At 37.8% G+C, this 23,695-nt stretch overlaps 1 protein-coding gene and 1 long non-coding RNA gene across 3 annotated transcripts; both read left to right on the forward strand.

The window, feature by feature from the left end:
* Nucleotides 1-13,469: 13,469 nt before the first annotated feature.
* On the forward strand, nucleotides 13,470-15,779 carry LOC119980004. Its single transcript, XR_005463783.1, has 2 exons — nucleotides 13,470-14,190; nucleotides 15,451-15,779. It is a non-coding gene; the product is annotated as an uncharacterized LOC119980004 (long non-coding RNA).
* Nucleotides 15,780-20,531: 4,752 nt separating this feature from the next.
* On the forward strand, nucleotides 20,532-22,284 carry LOC120005394. 2 transcript variants are annotated; one of them, XM_038855018.1, is made up of 3 exons: nucleotides 20,532-20,970; nucleotides 21,046-21,601; nucleotides 21,680-22,284. In XM_038855018.1, the coding sequence occupies exons 2-3, from the start codon at nucleotides 21,536-21,538 to the stop codon at nucleotides 22,127-22,129; spliced, it is 516 nt and encodes a 171-aa protein (XP_038710946.1). In that variant the 5' UTR covers nucleotides 20,532-20,970; nucleotides 21,046-21,535; the 3' UTR covers nucleotides 22,130-22,284. The 2 variants fall into 2 exon arrangements, with proteins under 2 accessions (XP_038710946.1, XP_038710954.1); XM_038855026.1 differs by lacking the exon at nucleotides 20,532-20,970 and having other exon boundaries at nucleotides 20,992-21,601.
* Nucleotides 22,285-23,695: the final 1,411 nt, after the last annotated feature.

Consider the following 23,695-nt stretch of genomic DNA (forward strand, 5'->3'; position numbering starts at 1 on the left):
AAACAATCACCATGGTTTCACAAAAATAGTACTAGTTATACAAAAAATTGTACCCTCACGGTACATTATCCGCACGGGTGAGATACATTCCTTTAGCATGCTCAAACAAAAAGAAAATTAACTACTAAGTACTTACTACATTTGACTATTAAAAGCTAAATTACTTAATTATGTATTGCTAAAAGAAGACCATTTTCCATCTATCCTTGGACAATTGAGGCATAGTCACTATCCTCACATGAATCCATTTCATTCTCACTCTCCTCGTGACGAAGGACATCCAATTCATGCTCCAATTGTGCCACCTTGGTCTTGAGCTCATGGTTCTCCCTATCACTAAGCAACAAGTCCTTCTTGGCAACACCCCATTGTTGCATAACTTCCTCCAATTTGGCCGACAACCTTTTCCGGCTCGCCACCATCAAATCTACTTACTTTGTGAGTTTAAAAGTTCTCGTCCTTATCTCGCCATATGGCTCACCGTAGGCATCCATCCTAGTCAAGTAGAAGTCTCTAATCTTGCAATCTCCTTGCTCATAAATCTTCTCCATCATCCTCTTGGCTAGCACCTGTCATGTCCCGATCCGCGGAGCATGAAGAAAAGGACAACACAAACGTGCACCTCTCATGCTACATCACAAACCATTATGATTTCATTCAAAAATCCGACAGCATCTCCCCATAAATTGGGGAACCCAACCTATAAACAAAACACAATAAATCAAATAGCATCTGATACTATCAAAAGTCAATCAACCCTCAAGGTCCAAAGTCATGCACATATTCCATCATCGTCATCAAACACATCGTAGTCATGGGACACCACTCCTGGCCAACCAAATACAATCCACATCCAAAACATAAACATGACTCCTAGTACAACAACCTACTCTCACAACTATGACATGCAAACAATAAGTCATACATATACATATCTAACAGTCTATGTTTAGGTTCATCTTCTCTTGAACCTCAAGCTTGGGTTCCAGATCATTCGAGGTACCAATGGGCAGCAACACAACCAAATGCATATAAGCTCCATGTGGTTCCACGACCATAGTGTAGGTGGGGTATCCATAGCCTAATGACTGGATGACCATCTCCAACATCCCGAATTCATCTATAATATCTAAATACTTAAGTTAGTAGCGCACTAAATAACCACATAATTCTATCAATAAGTAGTCACATAACACATTCACACTTAATCCTTTTTAAGTTTATTCATCTTAGATTCTATAATTTGCTTAGACCATGATTCAACCCAAGCTCCAATACCAACAAATGTAACACCCCATCCTTCACTCGGGTTAATTACACGATATGATAGCTTAACTACACGTCCCCAACCACTCGGGTCCATATGGGTAGGCCATCGTAAGCCTTACTCAAATATACTACAAACATTCATAATTATTACATCTTATATTAGATTAAACTTAATATATAAATACTCCAATTTGTTTGAATACAACACCAGTATAAGGTTAAGTGTCAATACTTACAATACACCTTATAAATTATTTAAAGAAACTAAATATGACATAGTAGCATTCTCAACTTCTTGTGTGAGCTCATACGTGTCCTTTTAACTTGTGTTATTGTCCATTGAGTACATACATAAAAGATCCTAAACCTTTATTAACACTGCTCTCAATCTTTCATCCTATTGATGTAAAACAAAACATCATGTTGAAAGCTCAGATATTGTCAAAATAATGTTTGCTTTTAGCATCCATTTGTGCAAAAGATTATTTAATGGTTGTGAAAGTTCTTCCATCAATGGAAGTTCTACTATTCCTTGCATACAACAACACAATGAAAATTTAGGAGAGGTTGAATTCCTACATTTTCCTAATCTCTCATGGTACCAAAAGAGAGCACCACAACTTCCGCATTCAAATACCGAATCACCAATGTCTCAATGATCTAAAAGTAATGAAATTAAAGATCTAAGAATCACATATTTTAAAATCGAAAACATAACAACTTGTAACAATCTGAATTAACTAAGGATACAATAATATAATAAACTTAACATTTATTAAATATATAATTTATTATATTAAGATAATAAGTATAAACCTTCATGATATATTTGATCCAACTAATCATCAACTTCAAAATAATTAAGAGTGAAAATCATTAGAATATGATCATGCTGTTTTATTTGAGATGTACAACATATTAAATTAATATAGTTTAACAATTTCACATGTCAGTTTGACCTTCAAGATCAGAATTAATGCTTATATCTTCCATGTTTATATCATTGTCGTTACCTACAATATATGTTGTCAAATGCCAAATATTTCAATGTTACATTTGCACATTTATTTGTTAAATTGAAAAATAAATACAAACATCATTGAAATAAATATTAATGAAGTAAAACTTTTGACATGCATACTATGTTGATAAAACCATACCTTCAACAGCACCAACTTCATTGACCTCAGATAAATGAACATCATTTTGTCCATCTGTATACAATCATAAATATATTATCATGAAATTAATTTGATTTTGAAATGTATTTTTTGTGAATTCGGTATGTAAAAATAATGATGATAATTCTGGTTCCTTGAAATTATATCATAAAAATCTTAAAAGATTATACCAAAATAATTAAAGGTTGAAATCATTAGAATATGATGACACTGATTTATTTGAGACCTACTACACATTAAATAAATTTAATTATTTATTTGTTAAATTGGGATATAAATACAAACATCATTTAAGTAAATATTACAATAAAGTAAACTTTTGGATATACATACTATATTGATGAAACCATACCTCAACAACACCGACTCATTGATCTCAGATATATGAACATCATGATGTCCATATACATAAAATCATAATTTGATTTTAACATGTATTTTTTTGAAAATTTTATCTGTGCAAAAACAATGATAACTATGATTACTTGAAAGAATATCATAAAAATATTGAAAGATCATACCATTTAATGCAAAAGATTTTAACATGGACCTATCATGAATAATATGCTTTTCAGCTTTTATTTGCTTGAAGACCACGTTCAACTGATTTAATAATGGTGCTTCGGAATGTTTATTAGTTGTTGCCTATAACTCATAAGGACTTCTGTTCGTTCAAACTTGATGACCAGTAAACATAATGCTTCTACTACTACCATAAATGGGTGTCAATTGATTTTCAGAAATATTTAACACATTGTCAATACAAACAGTCTTTGGAGTTTGTTTTACACGAACACCACGAAAATTTTTCAAAGTAGAATGGGAATCTTCTTCAGCAATATGCAAACCTATAAGGAAAAAAATACAAAAAAAAATTTGTCAATAAGTAAAGTCTTTGATGTTTTCAAAAATTTGAAAATATTCTTCTATGGCTATACACTATAAGCTACAGTTTAAAAAACAAACATTAAATATTGATATTCAAGGTAAAAATTTGAACTTGTACAGTTTCAATACACCATTAACAACAGCTTAAATATATTTTTATCAAGAGTGAAACATCTATATATATCGGTTGGTTATCTTTTGCTTTTGACAGGAGATCTCACAATTTCGCCTATTGAGAACACGAGTTTTGTGGATATGGATGTTGGATTTGTAGGTGTGTCAGGGCTTGCTGTCAGCCCAAAGGATTTGTTAGGATTATTGTAGGATTCAACACTGAATCTGACCTCTGCACCAAACTGACTGTGCGTAGTTAGAGAACACAATGCTGCTGGCTCGAGGTTTGCCTTCCGAAAAAAGGACTTAAAATGTCTGGAGTGTCAATCCAAAGAAAAGTAGGATATAGAAAACTTTCACCAGAATGAAATGAGTTTCTATTGAAAGGTTTGTTGTGTCTTATAGTTGCAGTCAATGATTTCAATAGCAATATTTAGCATTACTTTTGATTAGTTGCTGAAATCTTGTGCCAGATTTATATACGCTGCACTACTTATATTATGTTTTCCTACATTGCTACATTATTGATTCCTTTTATGGCTTTGTCTCTATTCTGTTTGTCATGCTTGTGATCGTTTATTGGGGTATTTTTGCTTCTACTGGGGCAGTCTTGCTATCTATTTATTCGAATCTCTATTTTTGCCAGGGTTTGTGATATTTGGACGATTTTTTGTGATATTATTGGTGGGTTTTTTGTTTGTGTGTCATGGATCTTCTCTACAAGGACTACCAAACTAACTGTAGGTTGACTATTAGCACCTGTTCTCCTACCATGGTTGAGATACTGGTGATGGAATTGCGCATGCAAGGGATGTCAAACTTACTGTCTTCTTAGCGAGAATCTTGGCCTTTTTTTTCATTTACTATAAATTTATTTTGATTGATGCAACTTTCTTACATTTTGGATCTCCATTTTCTGTGAGGAATCATGGCAAAGGGTCTTAGACTCTACTATGACATCGACAATTGTCAAACTAGCTTTGTAACAATACTCATAGCCTTTCTGATATTTCATGGGATATTCTTGTCTTATTCCAAGCTTGATGTTTTCTCTTACATCATACATATGTATGTGACCCATATATACTCATATGGTTAGCAACTACTACACTAGAGATACTGAGGCTTTGATTGATGAGATTGAAGAGGCGTATCAAACCATTGAAGAAGGATAGATGGTTACTCACAAGATAAGGTAAGATTAGCTTAGACATGGGAGCTACCAGTGCAGATTTGAGAGTAGCAGATCTTATTGACCCCCACTCAAGATGGTGAAAGCTGGACTATATTCGATCTTTAATTTTCCTGCACGATGTTGATGCAATATGTGAGGTCGGTCACGCTATTCAATACATCCACTACAAACTCTATAACTCGGGAAATTAAGCAGGAGTCGAATTCGTTCGGTGTACTGTCAAGTAAGGCTTCAAGTTCAGGCCTAATGAACTGAGCTACTGATTTCAGTGCATAAGCAAGAAAATCTGATAACTTCAAATGACCAAATCGCTTATCTCTTGGAACGTAAATGTTCAAGCTCATCAGAAGTGGCAATCTGCTCTCTGTATTAGGATCTGTTAACATAATAGAAACTACTTCTTCTGGGACTTTTTCTATGCGTTCAGCTTGTAGATTGGCTTATATGGGGGCGAGCAATGGATCTCCTATTGACCGACACTAAAGTGTGTGTGTACTTACCCGAAATGTAGGGTATCGACAAGTAATAAAATCGGTGAGTCCGGTATCGTATCCACAAGGAAGCAATGCAAATTTGTTGGTGAATAAAACGCAAACAACTCGCTAATACTAACAAACGCAATGAATGACAAATAAAAGCAAGTAAATGAAATAGGCCGAATGACTCGGTAGCATAGGTAATTCGTACCCAAAGTAAGCAAGAATTGGATTTAAAACAATTAATTAAAAACCTAGTCCCTAATCCGTCCCGGTGGCTACTCGGTTCTCATACTCAAGGTATCATTGTAAACACGCATAACCATACACAATGCATTGTGCGATACTATTAACTATGCATATGCAAAGGAAATTGGGCATGAAGACTTCAATACCTACATGGAGGCCATCGGGCCTCTTGGTCTATGATGAACCCAAGGGGGTAGGCACCTATTCTTATGGATTAATGTTCCCCCTTGGGGTTTGGCTTCGCTAGCACTCTAGTTTCACACTCAAAGACCAATTAACCATAACTCTACCATGCATATTTCATAAATTCCACAAAATCTCATCATCAATACAAACAATTAATAGCTATCCAATAAAAACTCAATCAATCAGGAAAATCATGCATTGGGCATTAACAATTCATAATTAAGCATATTAAATCGAATCTCTTGATTATACAATCCAAAAACACAATAACATGCTATTCTCATGCACCCAAATACACAACTATGACAAATCTTAGGGTTTTCCCCTCTTTTTACAATGTAAAATACCTAATTACCCTTACAATATCAATCCCGATTGGTTAAAATTAAGAAATACCTGAAAAACTCTTCAAAAATCTATGTTGCAGCTGCTGGTTCGCGACGAGGTGTCCGGACGACTTCTGAAGGTGTCTGAACACCTGGGCTTCATCAAGTCTTCATCATAGGCTCTGTTTCATTTTTCAAAGGAGGTGTCCCAACACCTTACTGTAAAAATTCCCAAAAGGGTCCTCCAAGTTGCCCGAATTATGTCCGATTCCTACAAAACCAAGGGGAAACATTTGTAAGTGTAAAACTAAGCTAAAATGCAATAAAACACATTAGCTAAGTGTTAGAACATCCTAATTAAAGGACATTGAAACCTCAAAATAGAGGTTCAATCACCTATCCAATGGGATGTAGATTTTTGGAAAAAAACTCTGGGATTTGACATATGAAGAGATTTAGAATGAGATAGAGAGAAGAGATGAAGAAGAGAAGCCAAAATGTTTAATGACATTCAAATTTCTTGCAGAGAAGAAGGAACAATAGAGTACATAAAGAAGATGACTAATGGTCAACTAAGTTTGAAATAACAATAAACTAATGTGAATGATGTAACCAGCAACGGCTGCAAAAGAGAAGAAACAAAGTCGTTCAAAATACAAGGAATGACAACATACAAGCAGAAATAATAAAATGAAGTAAAACGGTGCGTTTCTCTAACACCCCCTTGCAAGCTTAACATGGTCTTGAACAATGTTAAGCTTGGACAAAAGGTATTGTAGTTGAAGGATGGCCATTGGTTTAGTAAGAAGATCTGTAGGTTGATGAGCAGTTGTTTCTCGACCTTCTCTCTAACAAAATGACAGTCTATTTCAATGTGTTTGGTTCTCTCGTGGAAGACTGGATTGGTAGCAATGTGAATCGTTGCCTTGCTATCATAGAAGAGAGGAATTGGTTTAATCATATCATGCTTCATCTCATGTAAACGTGTGTTCATCCAAACAAGCTCACTGCTGACAGAAGCCAATGAACGATATTCTGCTTCAGTAGAAGATCTGGAAACAGTCTGATGCTTCTTGGATTTCCATGCCACCAAAGCATTTCCTAACAAAATGGTGTAACCTGTGGTAGATCTTTGAGAATCAGGACAAGCTGCCCAGTCAGCATCACAGTAGGCAATAACTCTGGAAGAACTGGTAGCAGGATAAAATAAAGCTTGATTGGAGGTGCCTTTCAAATATTTAAGGACTCTATGAGCTGCCTTGAGATTCTGGTCAGTTGGAGTCTTCATAAATCTGCTTAGAGTGTGAATAGTGTAACAAATATTAGGTCTTGTTAATGTTAAATGCATTAACCTTCCCACCAGACGTCCGTAGATCATGGAATCATCCAGAGGAACTCCTTGGTTGATAGAGACTTTGACATTAGTGTCCATGGGAGAGTTGACAATACCGAAATCTTCAAAGTTAGTATCACAAAGCAAATCTATAATGTATTTCTTTTGGCATACAATCATCCCTGTATCAATAGTGTTCACCTCGAAACCTAGGAAATATTTCAGGTTCCCTAAGTCCTTTATTTTAAAACATGTTCCTATGTATGACTTTACCTCTTCAATCAAACTAAAATTGTCACTACCAATGCACATATCATCCACATAGAATAATAATAATACCTTTGAACCATTCTTAGAATATATAAAAAGAGAGTAATCACATTTAGATTGTTTGAAACCATATCTCAGTAAAGATTCCTTACATTTTATGTTCCATTGTCTAGAGGCTTGTTTAAGCCCATATAAAGATTTGTTGAGTTTACATACTAAACCATATCTGTCTTTATCATATCCTGGGGGTAATTTCATGTAAACCTCCTCAAGAAGGTCTCCATTTAGATAAGCATTATGCACATCTAAATGGTGCACAAACCATCTATTTGCTATAGCTAAAGCCAAAAATATTCTAACAGTAACCATCTTAATGACAGGAGCAAAAATTTCTTGATAATCAAATCCTAGTGTTTGACTATACCCTTGAGCCACAAGTCTGGCTTTGTATCTTTCTATTGAACCATTTGGGTTGTATTTAATCCTGTACACCCACTTAGATCCTATTGCCTTTCTACCCTTTGGTAGAGGCATAATACTCCAAGTATTATTTTCATTTAAAGCAGATAATTCAACATTCGTAGCCTCATTCCAGTAAATGGATTTTGATGCTTCAACATAATTCTTAAGCTCTCTATGAGAGAAGATGGTAGCAGAAAAATGTTCATAAGAAGAATCCAAAGACTTTGAAGTAATAATAGAAGACTCAGTTTTCTTTGCAAAATTGTGTGTTGCATGATCATGAGATGCAAATGATGGATGAATGACACTATGTAATTAAGATGGTTACTGTTAGAATATTTTTGGCTTTAGCTATAGCAAATAGATGGTTTGTGCACCATTTAACGAGTGTTTAAGTCTAACAACCTTTGACATTAGAAGGATAACATAAGAATATGCATTTCTTGGCCCTATTGTCAAGTTTTGAATCCTGATGCTTTAAAATCTTTGCATGACACAGGCACTCAAATACTCTTAGAGAGTCATATTTAGGAACTTTGTTATAAAAAATTTCATATGGACTCTTCTGATCCAAGACTCGAGAAGGTAGTCTATTGATCATATGAACTGCAGTCATCCCACAATAATTTTGGTATTCTTCTGGAAGAGCAAATTGTAATTTGATAGCTCTACTAACATTAAGAATATGTTGGTGTTTCCTCTCAACCACCCCATTTTGTTGGGGTGTATAAGGACAAGAAGTTTGGTGAATAATTCCTTCCTTATTAAAATACTCATTCATGTTGAATTCCAAGCCATTATTAGATCTTAGAATTTTAATCTTGCTGTTGAATTGGTTCTTCACATAATTATTAAAATTTTCAATATGATCTCTTGTTTCAGATTTGTTCTTCATTAAAAATACCCATGTAGCTCTTGAAAAATCATCTACTATTGTTATAAAATACTTGAAACCTTCTACAGAAGTAGTGCCATTAGGTCCCCAGATATCTACATGTACTATATCAAAAGGATTCTAGGAACTAGTTTGACTAAGTGAGAAAGATAATCTTTTCATCTTAGCCATAATACAAATAGAACAATTGTCACAATTCTTTACAAAATCTTCTCCTATCATTCTTGAAATCTTAGTTGAAGGATGGCCCAGTCTCTTGTGCCATAGTTGATTCCTTTGTACTAAATTAACCACTCCAAAAGTTCTCTTTTCAGGTCTTAGCTCTTCAAGTAAGTAATATAGGTCATTAAGCATTATTCTCATCCCACTCTTCCTCAATGTGGTTGTATCCTGCAAGTGACATGAGTTTTCATCGAAAATCAGCTCATAGGAGTGTTCCTAACTAGTTTACTTGCAGATATGGGATTGAAATTAAAATCCTTAATCTATTCTTTAATTTCACTTCACCTATAAAATCAATTTCATGTCTTTTTTCCATTAGGCAAAGTCACATATGAGTTATGTAAACGTCTACATGTGTGAAAGTAATCATGCATGCAATAACATGATCAGAGGCACATGTGTCTATTATCCAATTGTGCTTTAATTTAAAGTTACTTCCCAATGTTGAAACAGAAGTAGTGTGATTGTTTGAAGTAGTTCCAGCCATGTTTGCCTTTAAGTAAGCAATCAATTGCTGACATTGATCCCCTGACATTTGTAAATTATTCTGTACAGTGGATTCAACTTGGTTAATATTTATTTTCACTGAGTGGTTTGAACTGCCTTGCTTGAGCCTTTTATTCTGCATCTCATACTCAGGAGGATAGCCAACAAGTTTGAAACATTTGTCAACATTGTGGTTTGTCTTTTTGCAATATTTACAGAAAAGTTGTCCCTTTCATTCTAAGACCTTTTCCCACCTTTGTAATCTTTGTTTGAGTTGTATGAACTCCTGCTGGATCCCTGGACAGCCATGGTCATAGTCTCTTGCAGACTCGAGTCTTTCTTGCATTTTGTTTCTTTCCATCTTGATTGACCGTGAAACCATGAATCTCTTTTCAACTTGTCCTACCTGAGTAAAAGCCTTGTTTATATCAGGTAAGGGATCCATTAGTAGTATTTGATTAGTCACATGCTCAAAAGAGTCATTTAGACCCATGAGGAATTGCATCAATCTTTCGTTGTTCCGCTCTGCCAAAGAGATCTTATCCACACCACAAAGACATTTTCCACATTTGTAGTTTGGAATGCGTTTGTACTTATACAATTCATCCCAAAGAGGCTGTATTTTTGCATAATATTCAGTCACGGTGGAGTTTCCTTGTTTAATAGTAACAATAGCTCTTACCAACTCAAAATCTCTAGTTGGATTTGCAGAAGAATACCTATTTTTTAGGTCAGTCCATAGATCATAAGTTGTCCTTGTAGTGGAGACGTTGATCTGAATATTTGTTGATAAGCAATTTGTAATCCAATTCTTGACAAGACTGTCACATTGCTCCCAATCTTGAAACAAAGGATCACCTTCGTCTGGAGCTTTCAATGACCCATTAATAAAACACATCTTATTTCTAGCTTTCAAAGCAGTGTCTAACAGGTTGCTCCATAAGTGAAAATTTCCTCCTATCAGAGTGAGTGCAATCAAGTTCAATGTAAAGTCAGATTGTGTGAGGTAATACGGATTTCTGTAAGGATTTTGAACTTGATTTAATTGCTGGGAAGGATTTGAAACTAGATTTTGAGAAAGATTTTGAGACTCGTTTTGAAAACTTCCCAATATGGAATTGACAGGACGATTCGAAGGAGAAGGATTTGGGTTTGGGCTGCTTCCCAAAACACCGAATTTGTTAAAAGTCATATCGTGCTCTGATACCATGAAATAATCTTGTGAAGAGTTTTAGAATGAGACATAGAGAAGAGATGAAGAAGACAAGAGAAGCCAAAATGTTTAATGACATTCAAACTTCTTCCAGAGAAGAAGGAACAACAGAGTACATAAAGAAGATGACCAACGGTCAACTTAGTTTGAAATAACAATAAACTAATGTGATTGATGTAACCAGCAACGGCTACAAAAGAGAAGAAACGAAGTAGAACGAAGTCGTTCAAAATACAAGAAACGACAGCGTACAAGCAGAAATAATCAAATGAAGTAAAACGGTGTGTTTCTCTAACATTCCCCAAAAATTAAAATCTTCTCTTGGTGCTTTTGTCATAACAGTCTAGCCACTCGTGCTAATCTGAGCCATAGAGGAATCCTGATTAATTCTAGTTGTTGTCCTTTGTGTGGATCTCATTCCAAAACTATTATTCACCTTTTCCATACTTGTGCCTGGACCACACGTCTGTTGAGGGTAGTTGGTTTGGATACTCGTTTGTAGATGTTATCGACGAGAAGTTTTGAGGAGTGGATCCCAAGAGTTTTCTCTAATATCTCTAAATCTGAACAACATTGTTTGCTTTTGCATACAACATATGGCTAGCTTGCAATCAAATGATCTATGAAGATTCTCCCCCGACCAAGAAGCTATCATCCTCAGATCCAAAGAAGTGTTGAATTACTCCATTGGAGCTAACTACCACTTTCAATCTATCACTAGAAGAATCTACACCAAATTGGGTGGCAGGCTTCCAATATTAATTCTTTCAAGGTTAATGTTGGTGCCTCTTAGATTTCAGCTAGATTTGGAGTTATTATTAGAGATCATATCGGGAAAGTTATCTTGTTAGCCTACAAGCCAATTCATGGTGCGAGTTGCAGTGTTCGAGCAGAAGCCTTGGCATTTCATTTTGGAGTTCGGTTAGCCATTTTCTTGGGCTTACCATGTTTTATTCTGGAGGGTGATGCTCTCACAATTGTTCAAGTTATTCAGCAAAACACAGTTTGCCTAGCCCCTCATGGCATGGTCCAAAAAGAAACATTGTATTAAACATTGTTTTATTTTAATTAAATTAAACATTGTTTTTATTACACATTATATTAAACATTGTATTAAACATTATATTAAACATTATCTAATGAAACATTATATTAAACATTGTTTTATTTTGATTAAATTAAACATTTTTTTATTTTAATCAAAATTATATTCAAATAGTGATAATGTGATAAAGATAATAGCTAAAAATATGATCTAGGAGTAAAAGTTCAAATACAATAAGTATCGTTATTCATTTAAATGAGTAAAAACAATTATTTATTTTTTATATTTAATGTCAGCAAAACAATCAACAAGTTCTATTATATTCACAGGAGAAAAAATATTTTTTATTAAAAAATTGAGCATAATCTAAAATTACTATTTGAGATATCATTCACTTGATATTTTGATTTGCTACCGAACTATCGCAGATCATACGACCTTCTTGAATCGATTTAGCATAAAAACCAACTTCATATTTCGGGGATGGATTATTTCTTTGCCTGCAAATTCTTTTCAATAATCATAAAGTTTTTTGTCATTCAATGATACAACGATAAAAATAAATTATAGCTTAACAAACATGTACTTTCACCTTCATAAGAAGTTCTCAAATATTTTCTTGAGGGGTATTTACTCATCTTGATCAAGCAAAGATAGATTCTAAGAAGTGTTGAAATTGATCAATAAAATTGGACTCTAGTTAGATTAGAATTAGTAATTCGAGTTTGTCTAGGATTAGGTTTTGTACAAGCTTATAAATAGTAGACTTGTTTTCTAGGGTTGTAACCTAATTTATATTATTGTTTCTCTGGGTTTTGAGAGGCGGTTGAGAGAAAGCAAATAGTGATAACTTTGTAGTGTATCTCTTGGAGGTTCAATTAGATTCAAGGTTGTAGAGATTCAAGATGTAGAGTGTTAGAGATATAGGCTAGATCGGGGCTTATGATAATCTCTTGGACTCTTGAGTATTCTTGGGTTTCTTGGTGAGAGAAAATCATTGGTGTGTGGTTGTACAAATTTTTTGCATAGTGAAGTTTTCTCTTAGTTGTCTTGTGACAACGACCGTGATTTTTTCTCCGATTTTGGAGTTTTCTACGTAAATCTTGTGTTTGTTGATTGTGTTATCTTAAGTTCAATTTCTCTGTTGGTCTGTTGATAGTTCTAAAGGAAGGATCCTAGAGGGGTAATTCCCCAACAATTGGTGTCGGAGCTTAAGGATTCAGTTTCTTGGGCGGTTGAAGATTTCCTTAAGGTAGAATTGTCAGGTGTCGACATCGAGAAGTTTGATGGGAGATGGATCAATTTTGGGTTTGTGGCAAGTGCAAATCAAGGTTGTAGAAATTCAATCTAGGTTATTGATTGGACCTCTAAATTGAGGTTAATTTGAGATCTAATTGTACCGGTGGTTCAACCAAAATGTGAGAGACATTGTAGACGTAATACCCTATTCGGAAAAATGAACATGAATCAAAATAAAAATAATTAAGAATGTAAACAAAAAAAAAATTAATGAAATTAAGGAGTTAAATTGTTGAAGTTTCGGTTCTGCAATGGTAAGAATCGAACTTAACGAATCCAGAATTGGATAAAAACCTAATAGAAATTTGAATGGCAAAATCGTAAATAAGCTGATGGTAATTCTGTGAATAAAACATTCAGTGGAATATTGGTAAATTGATGATTGGTAATTTTGTAAATATGACTATTGATAGGGGTATTTGCAAAACTTCATAATTGGGTGACATTTTTGAAATTAAAGCATGGTTATTTTGAAAATTTCTTAAAAGGGTGGGGGCAAAGATGGTAGTTTACTGTATTTAGAAAAATTAATAAAAAGACATGAAGAATGGAAAATTGCAAAAAGAACCCAAACTCTTCTTCTTCCTCTCAAGTGCAAACCCAACCACCAAACTTTGCCGTCCGATCACCGTTTCAGATGGCCGACCTACCAAAGAGCTTCTCCCAACCCCCACGAGCATAACCCAACTAACCTCACCTCAAACCGTCACCCGTAGCCACCGGAATCATGCTTGGAAGCCCGCGGCCACCGTGAAGAAAAAGCTCCGATCTGGCCAACTCCGGCCATGGTTCAGCATGCCGTTACCACCATTCATCTCACCGGACTGAGGAGCAGCTAGCCCAACCAATTTTTGACCAAAACAGCCCTCGAATGTCGGAGATCCAACTTTGACCTGAAATGGGTCATTTTGACCCGATCTTGACCCGGCTCAAATTCCACTTTTCGGCGACCCTGAAGCTCTAATCTGACTAGTTTCGATGCTCTGAACACGTTGGTGAAGTTTTTGGATCCATACGGATAGCGTTGGAGCATCTTCGCAATTACGTAGTAAATATTCGTATACATAGGGCATACGTGCAGGTATAATTACTAAGCTAGAGTATAATTTTTGATTAATTTGGTTATGAGTATGATAAATAGATTAGTGGTAGACTATGATTAGTGGACTCGTGTATTTGGCGGGGGACGAGTGTGAGGGGTATTGGATAGTCTTGCGTATAAACCGAATAAAGTAGAAAATACTTAGAAGTCGAACTAGTTTGAACTGGATGATTGAATATCGGATCATTATGTTAAATAATAAGTATTCTAAATAATATTTAGATGATATATGTTTTATATAGACACGTACTAATTGGATAGGCTAGCCAAGGGTATTTTGGTAATTTAAATCGTGAATGCTTATTAACCAGTATTATACTGGCATATTGGAATAGGTGATTGAGGAGATTGGACTTGATACTGTAGAAGGTTAATTATTTGATGCACTGCTATCGAGGTAGGGATTTCTCGCCCTTTTATTTTGAAACACTTTCAAGCCACCGAATTGCTTGAATGGTAAGCTTTGGTTTCCGCCTCGATCCTTTCCGAGGGGAAACAAACCTTGCATGCTTACCATTGTTTTCTTTGTATTAATGCCAGTGACAATGTTATTGGTGAATATTCATAACCCTCGAAATGCTTGGTCATAAATCAAGCATTGTGTGATTTTTCATGCATCATGATATACGAATGTTTCTGTATATATATGTTGCACGAATGACATGAATTTTAAGAACTTACATTAGATGCATGGTGGGTCTCGAGGATGGTCCCAGGCTCACATTAGGTGTAGGATGTTATTTGGACACGTGCGTGGATGATGGATAGGAGCCTTGTGATGGTCCTAGTCCATAGGATTCCCGTAGCGGTATTTATTACTGCACACTGGCTAGTATTTGATGCCAGGCCAGGCGTGGCAGGTTGAGATATCACTGTGGAGCCAACAGTGAGTGGTTGTGACGACATACGTGCCAACCTTCTCTCTAGCAGTTTGAGATTGACGTTGATGGATGATTGATTTCGTTTCTTGGTATTGTTTAGATGCTAGAGAGAGAGGTAGCGCGGGTGGATTCTCACCGGCTTATTGTCGTAGGACGAGAATCTGATCCGTCGGCTTGGGTGTCATTGCAGGCGGATGTGGAGGTTCGGTTGGGTTGATTGGGTGCATTAGTTTTGCATTACATATTATTGCATCGATTACACATTGTTACTTTTTCAGCCTTATTATTTTTTACTTGTGCTCTTCTGTTTCGTTCCTACTGAGCCTTCTGCTCACCCTATCTATTTTTCTCCTCACAGGCGGGATAGGATCTAATGCACAGGCTGTGGAGTGGGATGCGTGACGGAGGTGGCCTGGACTCTTGCGTGTTCCTTTGTGTTTATGTGGTACATGTGTGTGGTTATATATATTTGGATGTATATGTATGACTTGTTGTTTGCATGTCACAGTTGTGGGAGTAGGTTGTTGAACTTGAAGTTATGTTTATGTTTTGGATGAGGATTGTATTTGGTTAGCCGGGAGTGAGGTCCCATGACTACTGTGTGACTGATGACGATGATGATTTGTGTTTGATGGTGGACCCTGAGGGTCGGTTGACTTGGATGGTATTAGAAGTGTTTTCTTTGTTTGGGTACTGTTTACGGTTGGGTTCCACAATTTATGGGGAGATGCTGTCCAAATTTTTAGTTAAACCAAAAATGGTTTGTAACGTAGCACGTGAGATACACGTCTTGTTGTCATTGTCTTTTTCCTTCACGCTCCGCTGATCGGCCTGACAGTAGACGTACTTCTTTAATTTGGATACATGAAACACATCATGTAACACTGACAACTTCGGGGGCAATGTCAATCGATATGCAACTGAATCGATTCTCTCGAGACTCTCAAATGGTCCAATATATCTTGGGCTCAGCTTCTTTCTTTTGTTATCCCTCATAATTTTTTTTCCAGGGTGATATTTTCAAAAAAACATGATCACCCTTCTGAAATTCCAAATCACGTTCCCGATGACTTCTCACGTGTTTATGGCAGTCTCGAGCAGCTTGCAAATTTTCTTTCACCATTTTAATCTTATCAACCGTCCATTCCATCACTTCCTTGCTTGCTAATAGTCGATCGCCTTCCTCGTCCCAACATACAGGCGTATGGCACTTCTTACCATACAAAGCTTCAAATGGTGCCATTCCAATACTTGAGTGATAATTGTTGTCATAGTCGAACTCTACCAACCGAATGTATTCTATCATGAAATCCATCGTGATGTCGTCCCATTTTCACTTGGGAATATGAAGATGAGTCAAAAGAGCACTAGGACTTCTATGCTTGGCCTTTACTTGCTAACAGGTTAAACCCTTTGACACATATTATGCTATCTCTCTACTCATAGCTGGCCAAAAGTAATGAGGGCTTAAAGTTCGATACATCTTGGTCGCTCCAGGATGCTTCGAATATGGAGGCAAATGTGCCTCATCCATAATCTTCTTCCATAAATCTTTATTCCTTGGTACCATCAATCTCTCACCAAGTCTTAGTGATCCGTCTTCAACTATACGATAGATTTTATTTTCTCCATTCTTTATAGCTTCATACCATCTCCCGTATCTAGTATCATTCAACTGTTTCGCCTTGATCTCATCATCCAATTTTGGTCGAGTAGTAAAATGAGCCATTACTATCCCACCCTCAGTTTCACCTTCAATCTAAATCCCTATCTTCAATAGTTCTATTTCAGGTTTAGTACTCGTCACTCCATATCTTTTCTTTCTTGGTTCTAACTCTGACTTCATGCTCAAAGCGTCGGCCACTACATTGGACTTTTTAAGGTGATACTCAATAGTAAAATCATAACCCTTCAACAGTTCCAGCCCACCTACGTTGCCTCAAATTCAGCTCCTTTTTATCCAATAAATACTTCAAACTTTTATGATCGGTGAAAACTCGAAATCAAACACCATAAAGGTAATGCCTCCAAATCTTCAAATACTACCGCAACCAATTCTAGGTCATGAGTCGGGTAATTTCCTTCATGTTTCTTCAATTTTCGTGAGGCATACACCACCACCTTCCCATTTTGCATCAGCACACACCCTAATTCTCTCTTCTAGGCGTCACTATACACATCATAATCCTCTTGTTCATTTGGAAGTATCAAAACTGGTGCGTGAGTCAATATCCTTTTTAGCTCGTGAGAGCTTTCTTCGCAATCGGCATTCCATGCGTATTTAATTCCCTTTCTCAACAACTTAGTTATTGGGGATTTGATAATTGAAAAATTATCCACGAACCTCCGATACCACAAATGTAACCTCCGATACTTTGGCTCCTCTCAGTTGGTCAAACAGATCATCAATTTGGGGTGGAGAGTATTTGTTCCTAATAGTCACCTTAATTATATGTCGATATTCTATACACAACCTTATTGTATCATCATTCTTCTTCATGAATAGAACTAGGACTCCCCATGGTGACACATCTAGCACACGAATCCCTTGTCTAGCAATTATTGTAGTTGTGTCTTCAGTTCTTTTAACTCCGCTGAAGCCATTCAATATGGAGGTATTGATATGGTCTTAGTTCTAGGTTGCAAATCTACGGAAAAATTTATCTCTCGAATGGGGTAAACTTGGTAATTTCTCTGAAAATACATCCACATAATCTTGCACTATTGGTACATTTTCCATTTTGAAAATTTTCTATCTTTTTATTATGATGTATGCTAGGCATGCTGGGTATCCCTTCTTGATCATTTTCCTAGCTACACAAGTTTTAATCATACTCTTAGGTAATATCTTTCTATCACCTGTAAATTTGATCAATTCCCTTTCACTAATTAATATATGCACCTCCTTAGTTTTATAATTCATTCTTGCTTGGTTTCTCTCTAGCCAATCCATGCCTAAAATTACTTCAAAATCGGGTATCTAGGCAGGAATAAGATCAACTGCGAGTATGGTTTCTCCCACCCATAACTCACAACTTTTGTATACCTTAGTGGAATTCACCAACTTCCCAAAAGCCTATATTACCTTAGCTTTTTATCTAACCATCCCAATTCACGATAATTTTCTAAGGGAAAATTTTCGTTTATGAATGAATGTGTAGCTCCAGAATCTATCAAGACTATAATAGAGACATTAAATAACTTCATGGTAAATGTGATGAGGTTTTCAAAGTCTTGTGACTCATCCCTGGTCACCGTAAAGATCCTGGTTCCGTTGCTCTGAGCGTCAGCATTCTTCTGCCTTTCTAGAAACAAGCTCCATCACCTATAAGCATCTCCTCGTGAGAGAAAGGTAGCGTATTCAAGTTTCTTTGTGTCGTCGCATTTCAGCATCTCTACCGCCCTTTCTACGCTCCTTAACCATGACACAGCTTCACTTGGAAGCTTTGATCCATGAAATTGGGTTACCCCTAACTTCAGGTACCTTTCATATGATTGCTCTTTTGTTTTGTCTTCTTCGTTTGTTTTTCCCAAAGCTTGTATGACCGCATTTAACAATCCAAGTATTTTCTCCCCTTGTTCACTTAAGATCTTCTTTAACTCCTAGATTCTACCCTCTTCTCCAACATTATTTTCATTCTCAGAGTTATCAGGATCCTTTTCTTCGAGTAGTCAGTCAATTTTTTTCACTTAGTCCTCGTCGTTCTCCATAGAACCTCGGTAAGAACCTTCGTCACTTGGAAGGTTAGCGAATTCTTCGATATCCTCTATTTGATGATGTAAATCATCATTTTTATGATTCATCTGCACACTTGGATTTTCTTGTTTGTCTTGAGTTTGCTCAAGCTGATTGCTTTCATTGGTCTCCTCGTTCGACGAATACGAATTTCTTCTTCTTCTTGGTCTTCTTGAAGCCCTTCTTCAAAAATAACTTTGTTCTTCAGTTGGCCTGATTTATACGTAGTAAACTAATGCCGCGACTTAATCCCATATGATTTCGGCTACTCCGATTTATCTGCTCGGTAGTGTTAAAGTTATATATATGTTGATGCAAAAAATGACAATGATGAATCATACTTTGAGTTGAGCAAATGAACACCATAGCTATAGAATTGAGAATGAGTGATAAAGTAAACAACACAAGAATTTACGTGGTTCAACGAGAATGCCTAGGTCCACAGGATAGAGTAATGTTATTTCTTGTTCTTCTTTTGTTAAGTAATGCACTATATATAACTTGCTAAGTACAACTGACTACCCTGGTTCCCTCCCCGTACCACATAATTGCTCCACGATCTACTGATAGAGTTGAAATTTGAACTTGAGGGAATAGTGGGATTGTGACAGTTTAAATGGTCATGGACTGTGGGGTCACTCCTCTGACCAAGTCATACATCACGTGTGTGAGGGTGATGCCACTCCCCAGTTGTGAGAGGAGGTACACACATTGTTTACCAAGATGCCCACCCGTCACACCACATGGCTTGCCAGCTGTACGATGCCTTTTTACCATCCGAAATTGCCCCTAGCCTTTTTCTTCTTTTTTAAGAAAAAGAAGAATTAAGGCTAATCGGTTGACTTGCTTCTTCTCCTGTGGTGATTGTCTTTGACTTCCAGTTAAACTAGGACTTCTTTCCTTATAAGTATTGTTGACTCTCTTCTTGTCAAACATACGACATACGACCAAGCTTTCTTTTCTTTCAGAAAGGTTCATCGAATCCAGGTACTTTTTCCTTCTTCCTTTTTCTTTGAGAAACCCCTGCTTTATGAAGAAAACCCCCCGCCCCTTCTTGGGCTGGGTTCTCGATTTCTTCAGGCAGGCATAACCCTTTCGCTTGGGAAGGGCGCTGTCTTGCCCTTGTTCCCGCCTCCTTCTCGACGGGAGCTGGGCTCCTGCCTCTATTGTGCGGGAGGTGTTAGGTGGGAGCAGCTCTCCCGCCCCATCCTGAGCGGGAGCCTGCTCTCCCGCCCGCTCAGCTATAATGGGAAGATACAAGCAGCTCTTGTCCACTTCCGATAAGATAAATTCTTTTTGTGAGAACTACGAAATTTTTCCTTCGTTCAAGGTGTTGGACCTTTCCAGCGTCAAGAACGACGAGTCGTCTTAGTACATTAGGGTTCCTGTGATGATTGTGACCGAGCGTGGGATCCGCTTCCCATTACAGCCTCTTGTTCGTGACTTCTTTGTCTTTAGCAGGCTTAACCCTTCTTGCCTATGCCAAAATGCTTATAGGATTCTGAGAGCTGTGATGAGATTGAATCAACTGTTGGATACAGAGCTTTCCCTTGCTGACCTCTTCAGTTGCTATGCCCTTGTAAAGACGCCAACCAGTGACAGTTATTATCTTGTAGGGAGATATCCGTATAGCTTGATTCATTGCCTTCCATCCTCGATCAGAGATTTAGACTACATGCTGGTGTCTGGAGATTAGAGCTTTATCAATTGCCAAGATAAGCTCATTAGTAAGAGCAACAATTTTCTTACTCAATGCTTGCTTCGTTTGATTTTCTTTACTTTGAGATTCCTCTTTTTTCCACTCTTCAGGCATCCCCTCCCCTAATAGTCTTACTGAAAAGGTGCGCACTATCTTTGTGAAGGATAACGATGCCTCCTTTATAAAGAGCTCCACTGCGGGAAAATTTTGGAGGTCTGCGTCGGTGCTTCTTGGTCAGCGACCTTCCTACCGTACTTACAAGTCTCTTCCTCCGAAATTGACTGTTAAGCATGCAAGAGAATTTTTCGACAACTTCAGATTTCCTGAGCCTGTGCCTCCTATCAGTGACGAGTCTTCAGCAGATGATAATGATGTTGGTGTGGAGATAAGTGAGGAGAATGCTTCTGAGCAGAACGCCTCCTCATCATCTGAAGACAATATGGGTAGGTTTTATCTTTTGCACACACTATTGCTCTTTATGTTTCTTTATCCTTTATTTTGGTGTGCTGTGGGTGTAGGTGTCGAGCTACGCATGAAGGCGCGTTCTGACTGCCTTGTTGCACATGCCTCCAGTGGCGTGAGGGTGTTATTCGGGGATCACAAGCGCAACTCTTATGAGCTCCGTCCCAGTCTTCCTGTTGCAGGAAACAGCGTACCTACGACGCCTCACCCTTCGATCTGTGCTACGGATACTCCTGGGGTGCTAGACATTTGAAGGCGTGAGTTTGACTCCACGGGATCTTTGACTTCCCTTCAGCTACTGGTGTATTGACTGCTCCAGGTCCCTCACAACCCTTGTAAGCCTTCGCGTCTTTCTACCCTTTGGTATCTTTATCCCAACCAGATGTTGTCAGCAGGAGCTCTCCCATCTTAACCAATGTGTTACAGCTTCCCTCTCATGGGAATGGCACAACTAGGGTGCCGCCATCACCTAAGTGCATAGAAGTGGCCATAAACAATCCTGAGGGGGCTGATTCTCAACTACGATCATCAATCACTCCTTGCGACATGGATTGGTTCAAAAAGATTCCAGCTAAATCGTCAGAAGTTGTGGCTCTTTGGATGGCGTATGGGGTATGTCTCGTAACCCCTTTATGGTGCTTCTCCTAAGTGTCTCCATCTTCTAATTCTTTCTTTTTTCTCTTGTTTCAGGGGGCCCCGTTCCGCTCGCAACTCCTTGGCGAGCATAATGTTGAGATTAGAGGCTTGAAGTGCAAGCTAAGAGACTTTGACTCCCTTATTGCAGAGCTAAAGAAACAAGCAATGAGTGCGGATGGAAGCAAAAAAGAACTACCTGAAATTAAGCAGGAGCTGAACAAAGCTCTTGACTCACTATCTCAAGATGTAGCTAAAGTCAAGGAAGAAAAAGAGGCAGCTGTGAGGGCTCGTGAGCAAGAATTTTTTGATTTTTATTCGAAGAAGTTGGAGTCAGATGCCAATTTCTTCTGTAGACTTGGGAGGGGCAACACACTTAAGTCTTATGGAGAGCCTATATCATCCACGATGTGGTCAGCAAGTGTCGTCCCCTGGCCCTATTCTGATGTTCCCTTCCCAGATCTTATGGAACTTTTCTCCAAGGATGGGCTCCCCCCATCGCAATGACAGGTGAACAACTAAACAATGGTGTGGGAGACTCTTCTGCTGCTACTTGAGTTAGTAGCTTATTTTAAGATTTTTTTTTTGATTAACGCTTGTAGTTAACCTCTTTAGCGTTTGTTGTTAGCCTCTTTGGCTTTTTCTTAGTTAGCCTCTTTGGCTTTTTCTTAATTAGTATCTTCGACTATATCTTAGTTAGCCTCCTCGGCGTTTAATTTCTTTGCAATTGGCCTCTTCGGCTCCTTTGTTAACTAGTCTCTTTAACTGAGTCATTTTTTAATAACCAACCCCTGTGATTATTTTTTCTTTTGGTCTTTTTGACCTCATCAATCGCACAATCATATAGAAAATCAATATAGAAAATTATTAACAACAGGAAAGACTTTATTCCTTTATTCATATGGCAAAAAGATTTTGGGAAACGTACCAAAGCGCCTTATGGGCTCAAATGAGAAAGAGCAACAAAATAAAAAAAGCAGTTAAACATAAAACTTCTTCAGGTTGGAGACATTCCAAGGGCTACAAACTTTCTTGCCATCCAGCCTTTCCAGTTCATAAGCTCCATGCCCGACTTGGTTCGTCACCTTGTACAGGCCCTCCCAGTTTTCCCCCAGCTTGCCATAAGTCGGTTCCTTTGTATGGGACAATACCTTCCTTAGCACAAAGTCTCCTTCATTAAAGCTCCTTGCCTTGACATGCTTGGTGTATGCTCTTGATAGCACTTGCTGGTAAGCAGCCAGGCGTACCATAGCCTGATCTCTCTTTTCATGAAGTAAGTCTAAACTTCTCTCCATAGCTACAGCGTTGCCTCCTTCTTCATACATCTCTATAAGTAGGGTTTGGAGTCCCACCTCAAGGGGGATGACAACTTCCACACCATAGGCTAAAGCAAATGGGGACTCGCCCGTCGATCTACGTGGGGTGGTACGATATGCCCATAGTACTGAGGGGAGCTCCTCCACCCATCTTCCTTTAGCCTGCTCCAGCCTCTTCTTGATACCGTCAAGCACCACCTTGTTTGAAGCCTTTGCCTACCCGTTGGCCTGTGGGTAAGTTGGGGTCGAGTATAAGTTATGAATCTCATACCCCTAACAGAAATCTTTAAGGCTGGTGCTAGAAAACTGTGTTCCGTTGTCAGTTACTAGGGCGTAGGGAATCCCAAACCTCGTGATAATACTTTCCCAAACAAACTTTTTTCCCTCCATATCCCTAATCGCTGCCGGAGGTTTGGCTTCATCCCACTTCGTAAAATAATCAGTAGTTGTGATCAGGAACCTCCTATTTCCTGTAGCTCATGACAACGGTCCTACCAAGTCCATTCCCCATTGAGCAAAAGGCCAAGGACTAGTGAGTGGGCAGAGATCTCCAACTGGCTGACAAGGGATTGGAGCAAACTTTTGGCACTTCTCACACCTTTGCACATACTTGGCAGCGTCCTTCTGCATGTAGGGCCACGAACAGCCCTGAGTTATTGCTCTGAACGCCAAAGTCCTTCCTGCAGCATGCGCTCCACATATCCCTTCATGGATCTCGTAAAGCAGATCCTCCACCTTGTTGGGATGAGCGCACAAT

Source organism: Tripterygium wilfordii, chromosome 2 (genome assembly GCF_013401445.1).
Source record: "Tripterygium wilfordii isolate XIE 37 chromosome 2, ASM1340144v1, whole genome shotgun sequence".
NCBI lineage: Eukaryota > Viridiplantae > Streptophyta > Magnoliopsida > Celastrales > Celastraceae > Tripterygium > Tripterygium wilfordii.

What these genes read in the sequence shown, in the direction of transcription:
- LOC120005394 (XM_038855018.1), top strand. Translation starts at nt 21,536, where the DNA reads ATGGATTGGTTCAAAAAGATTCCAGCTAAATCGTCAGAAGTTGTGGCT. An exon ending in CTCTTTGGATGGCGTATGGG is followed by an intron (nt 21,602 to 21,679) that starts GTATGTCTCGTA and finishes CTCTTGTTTCAG; the next exon opens with GGGGCCCCGTTCCGCTCGCA.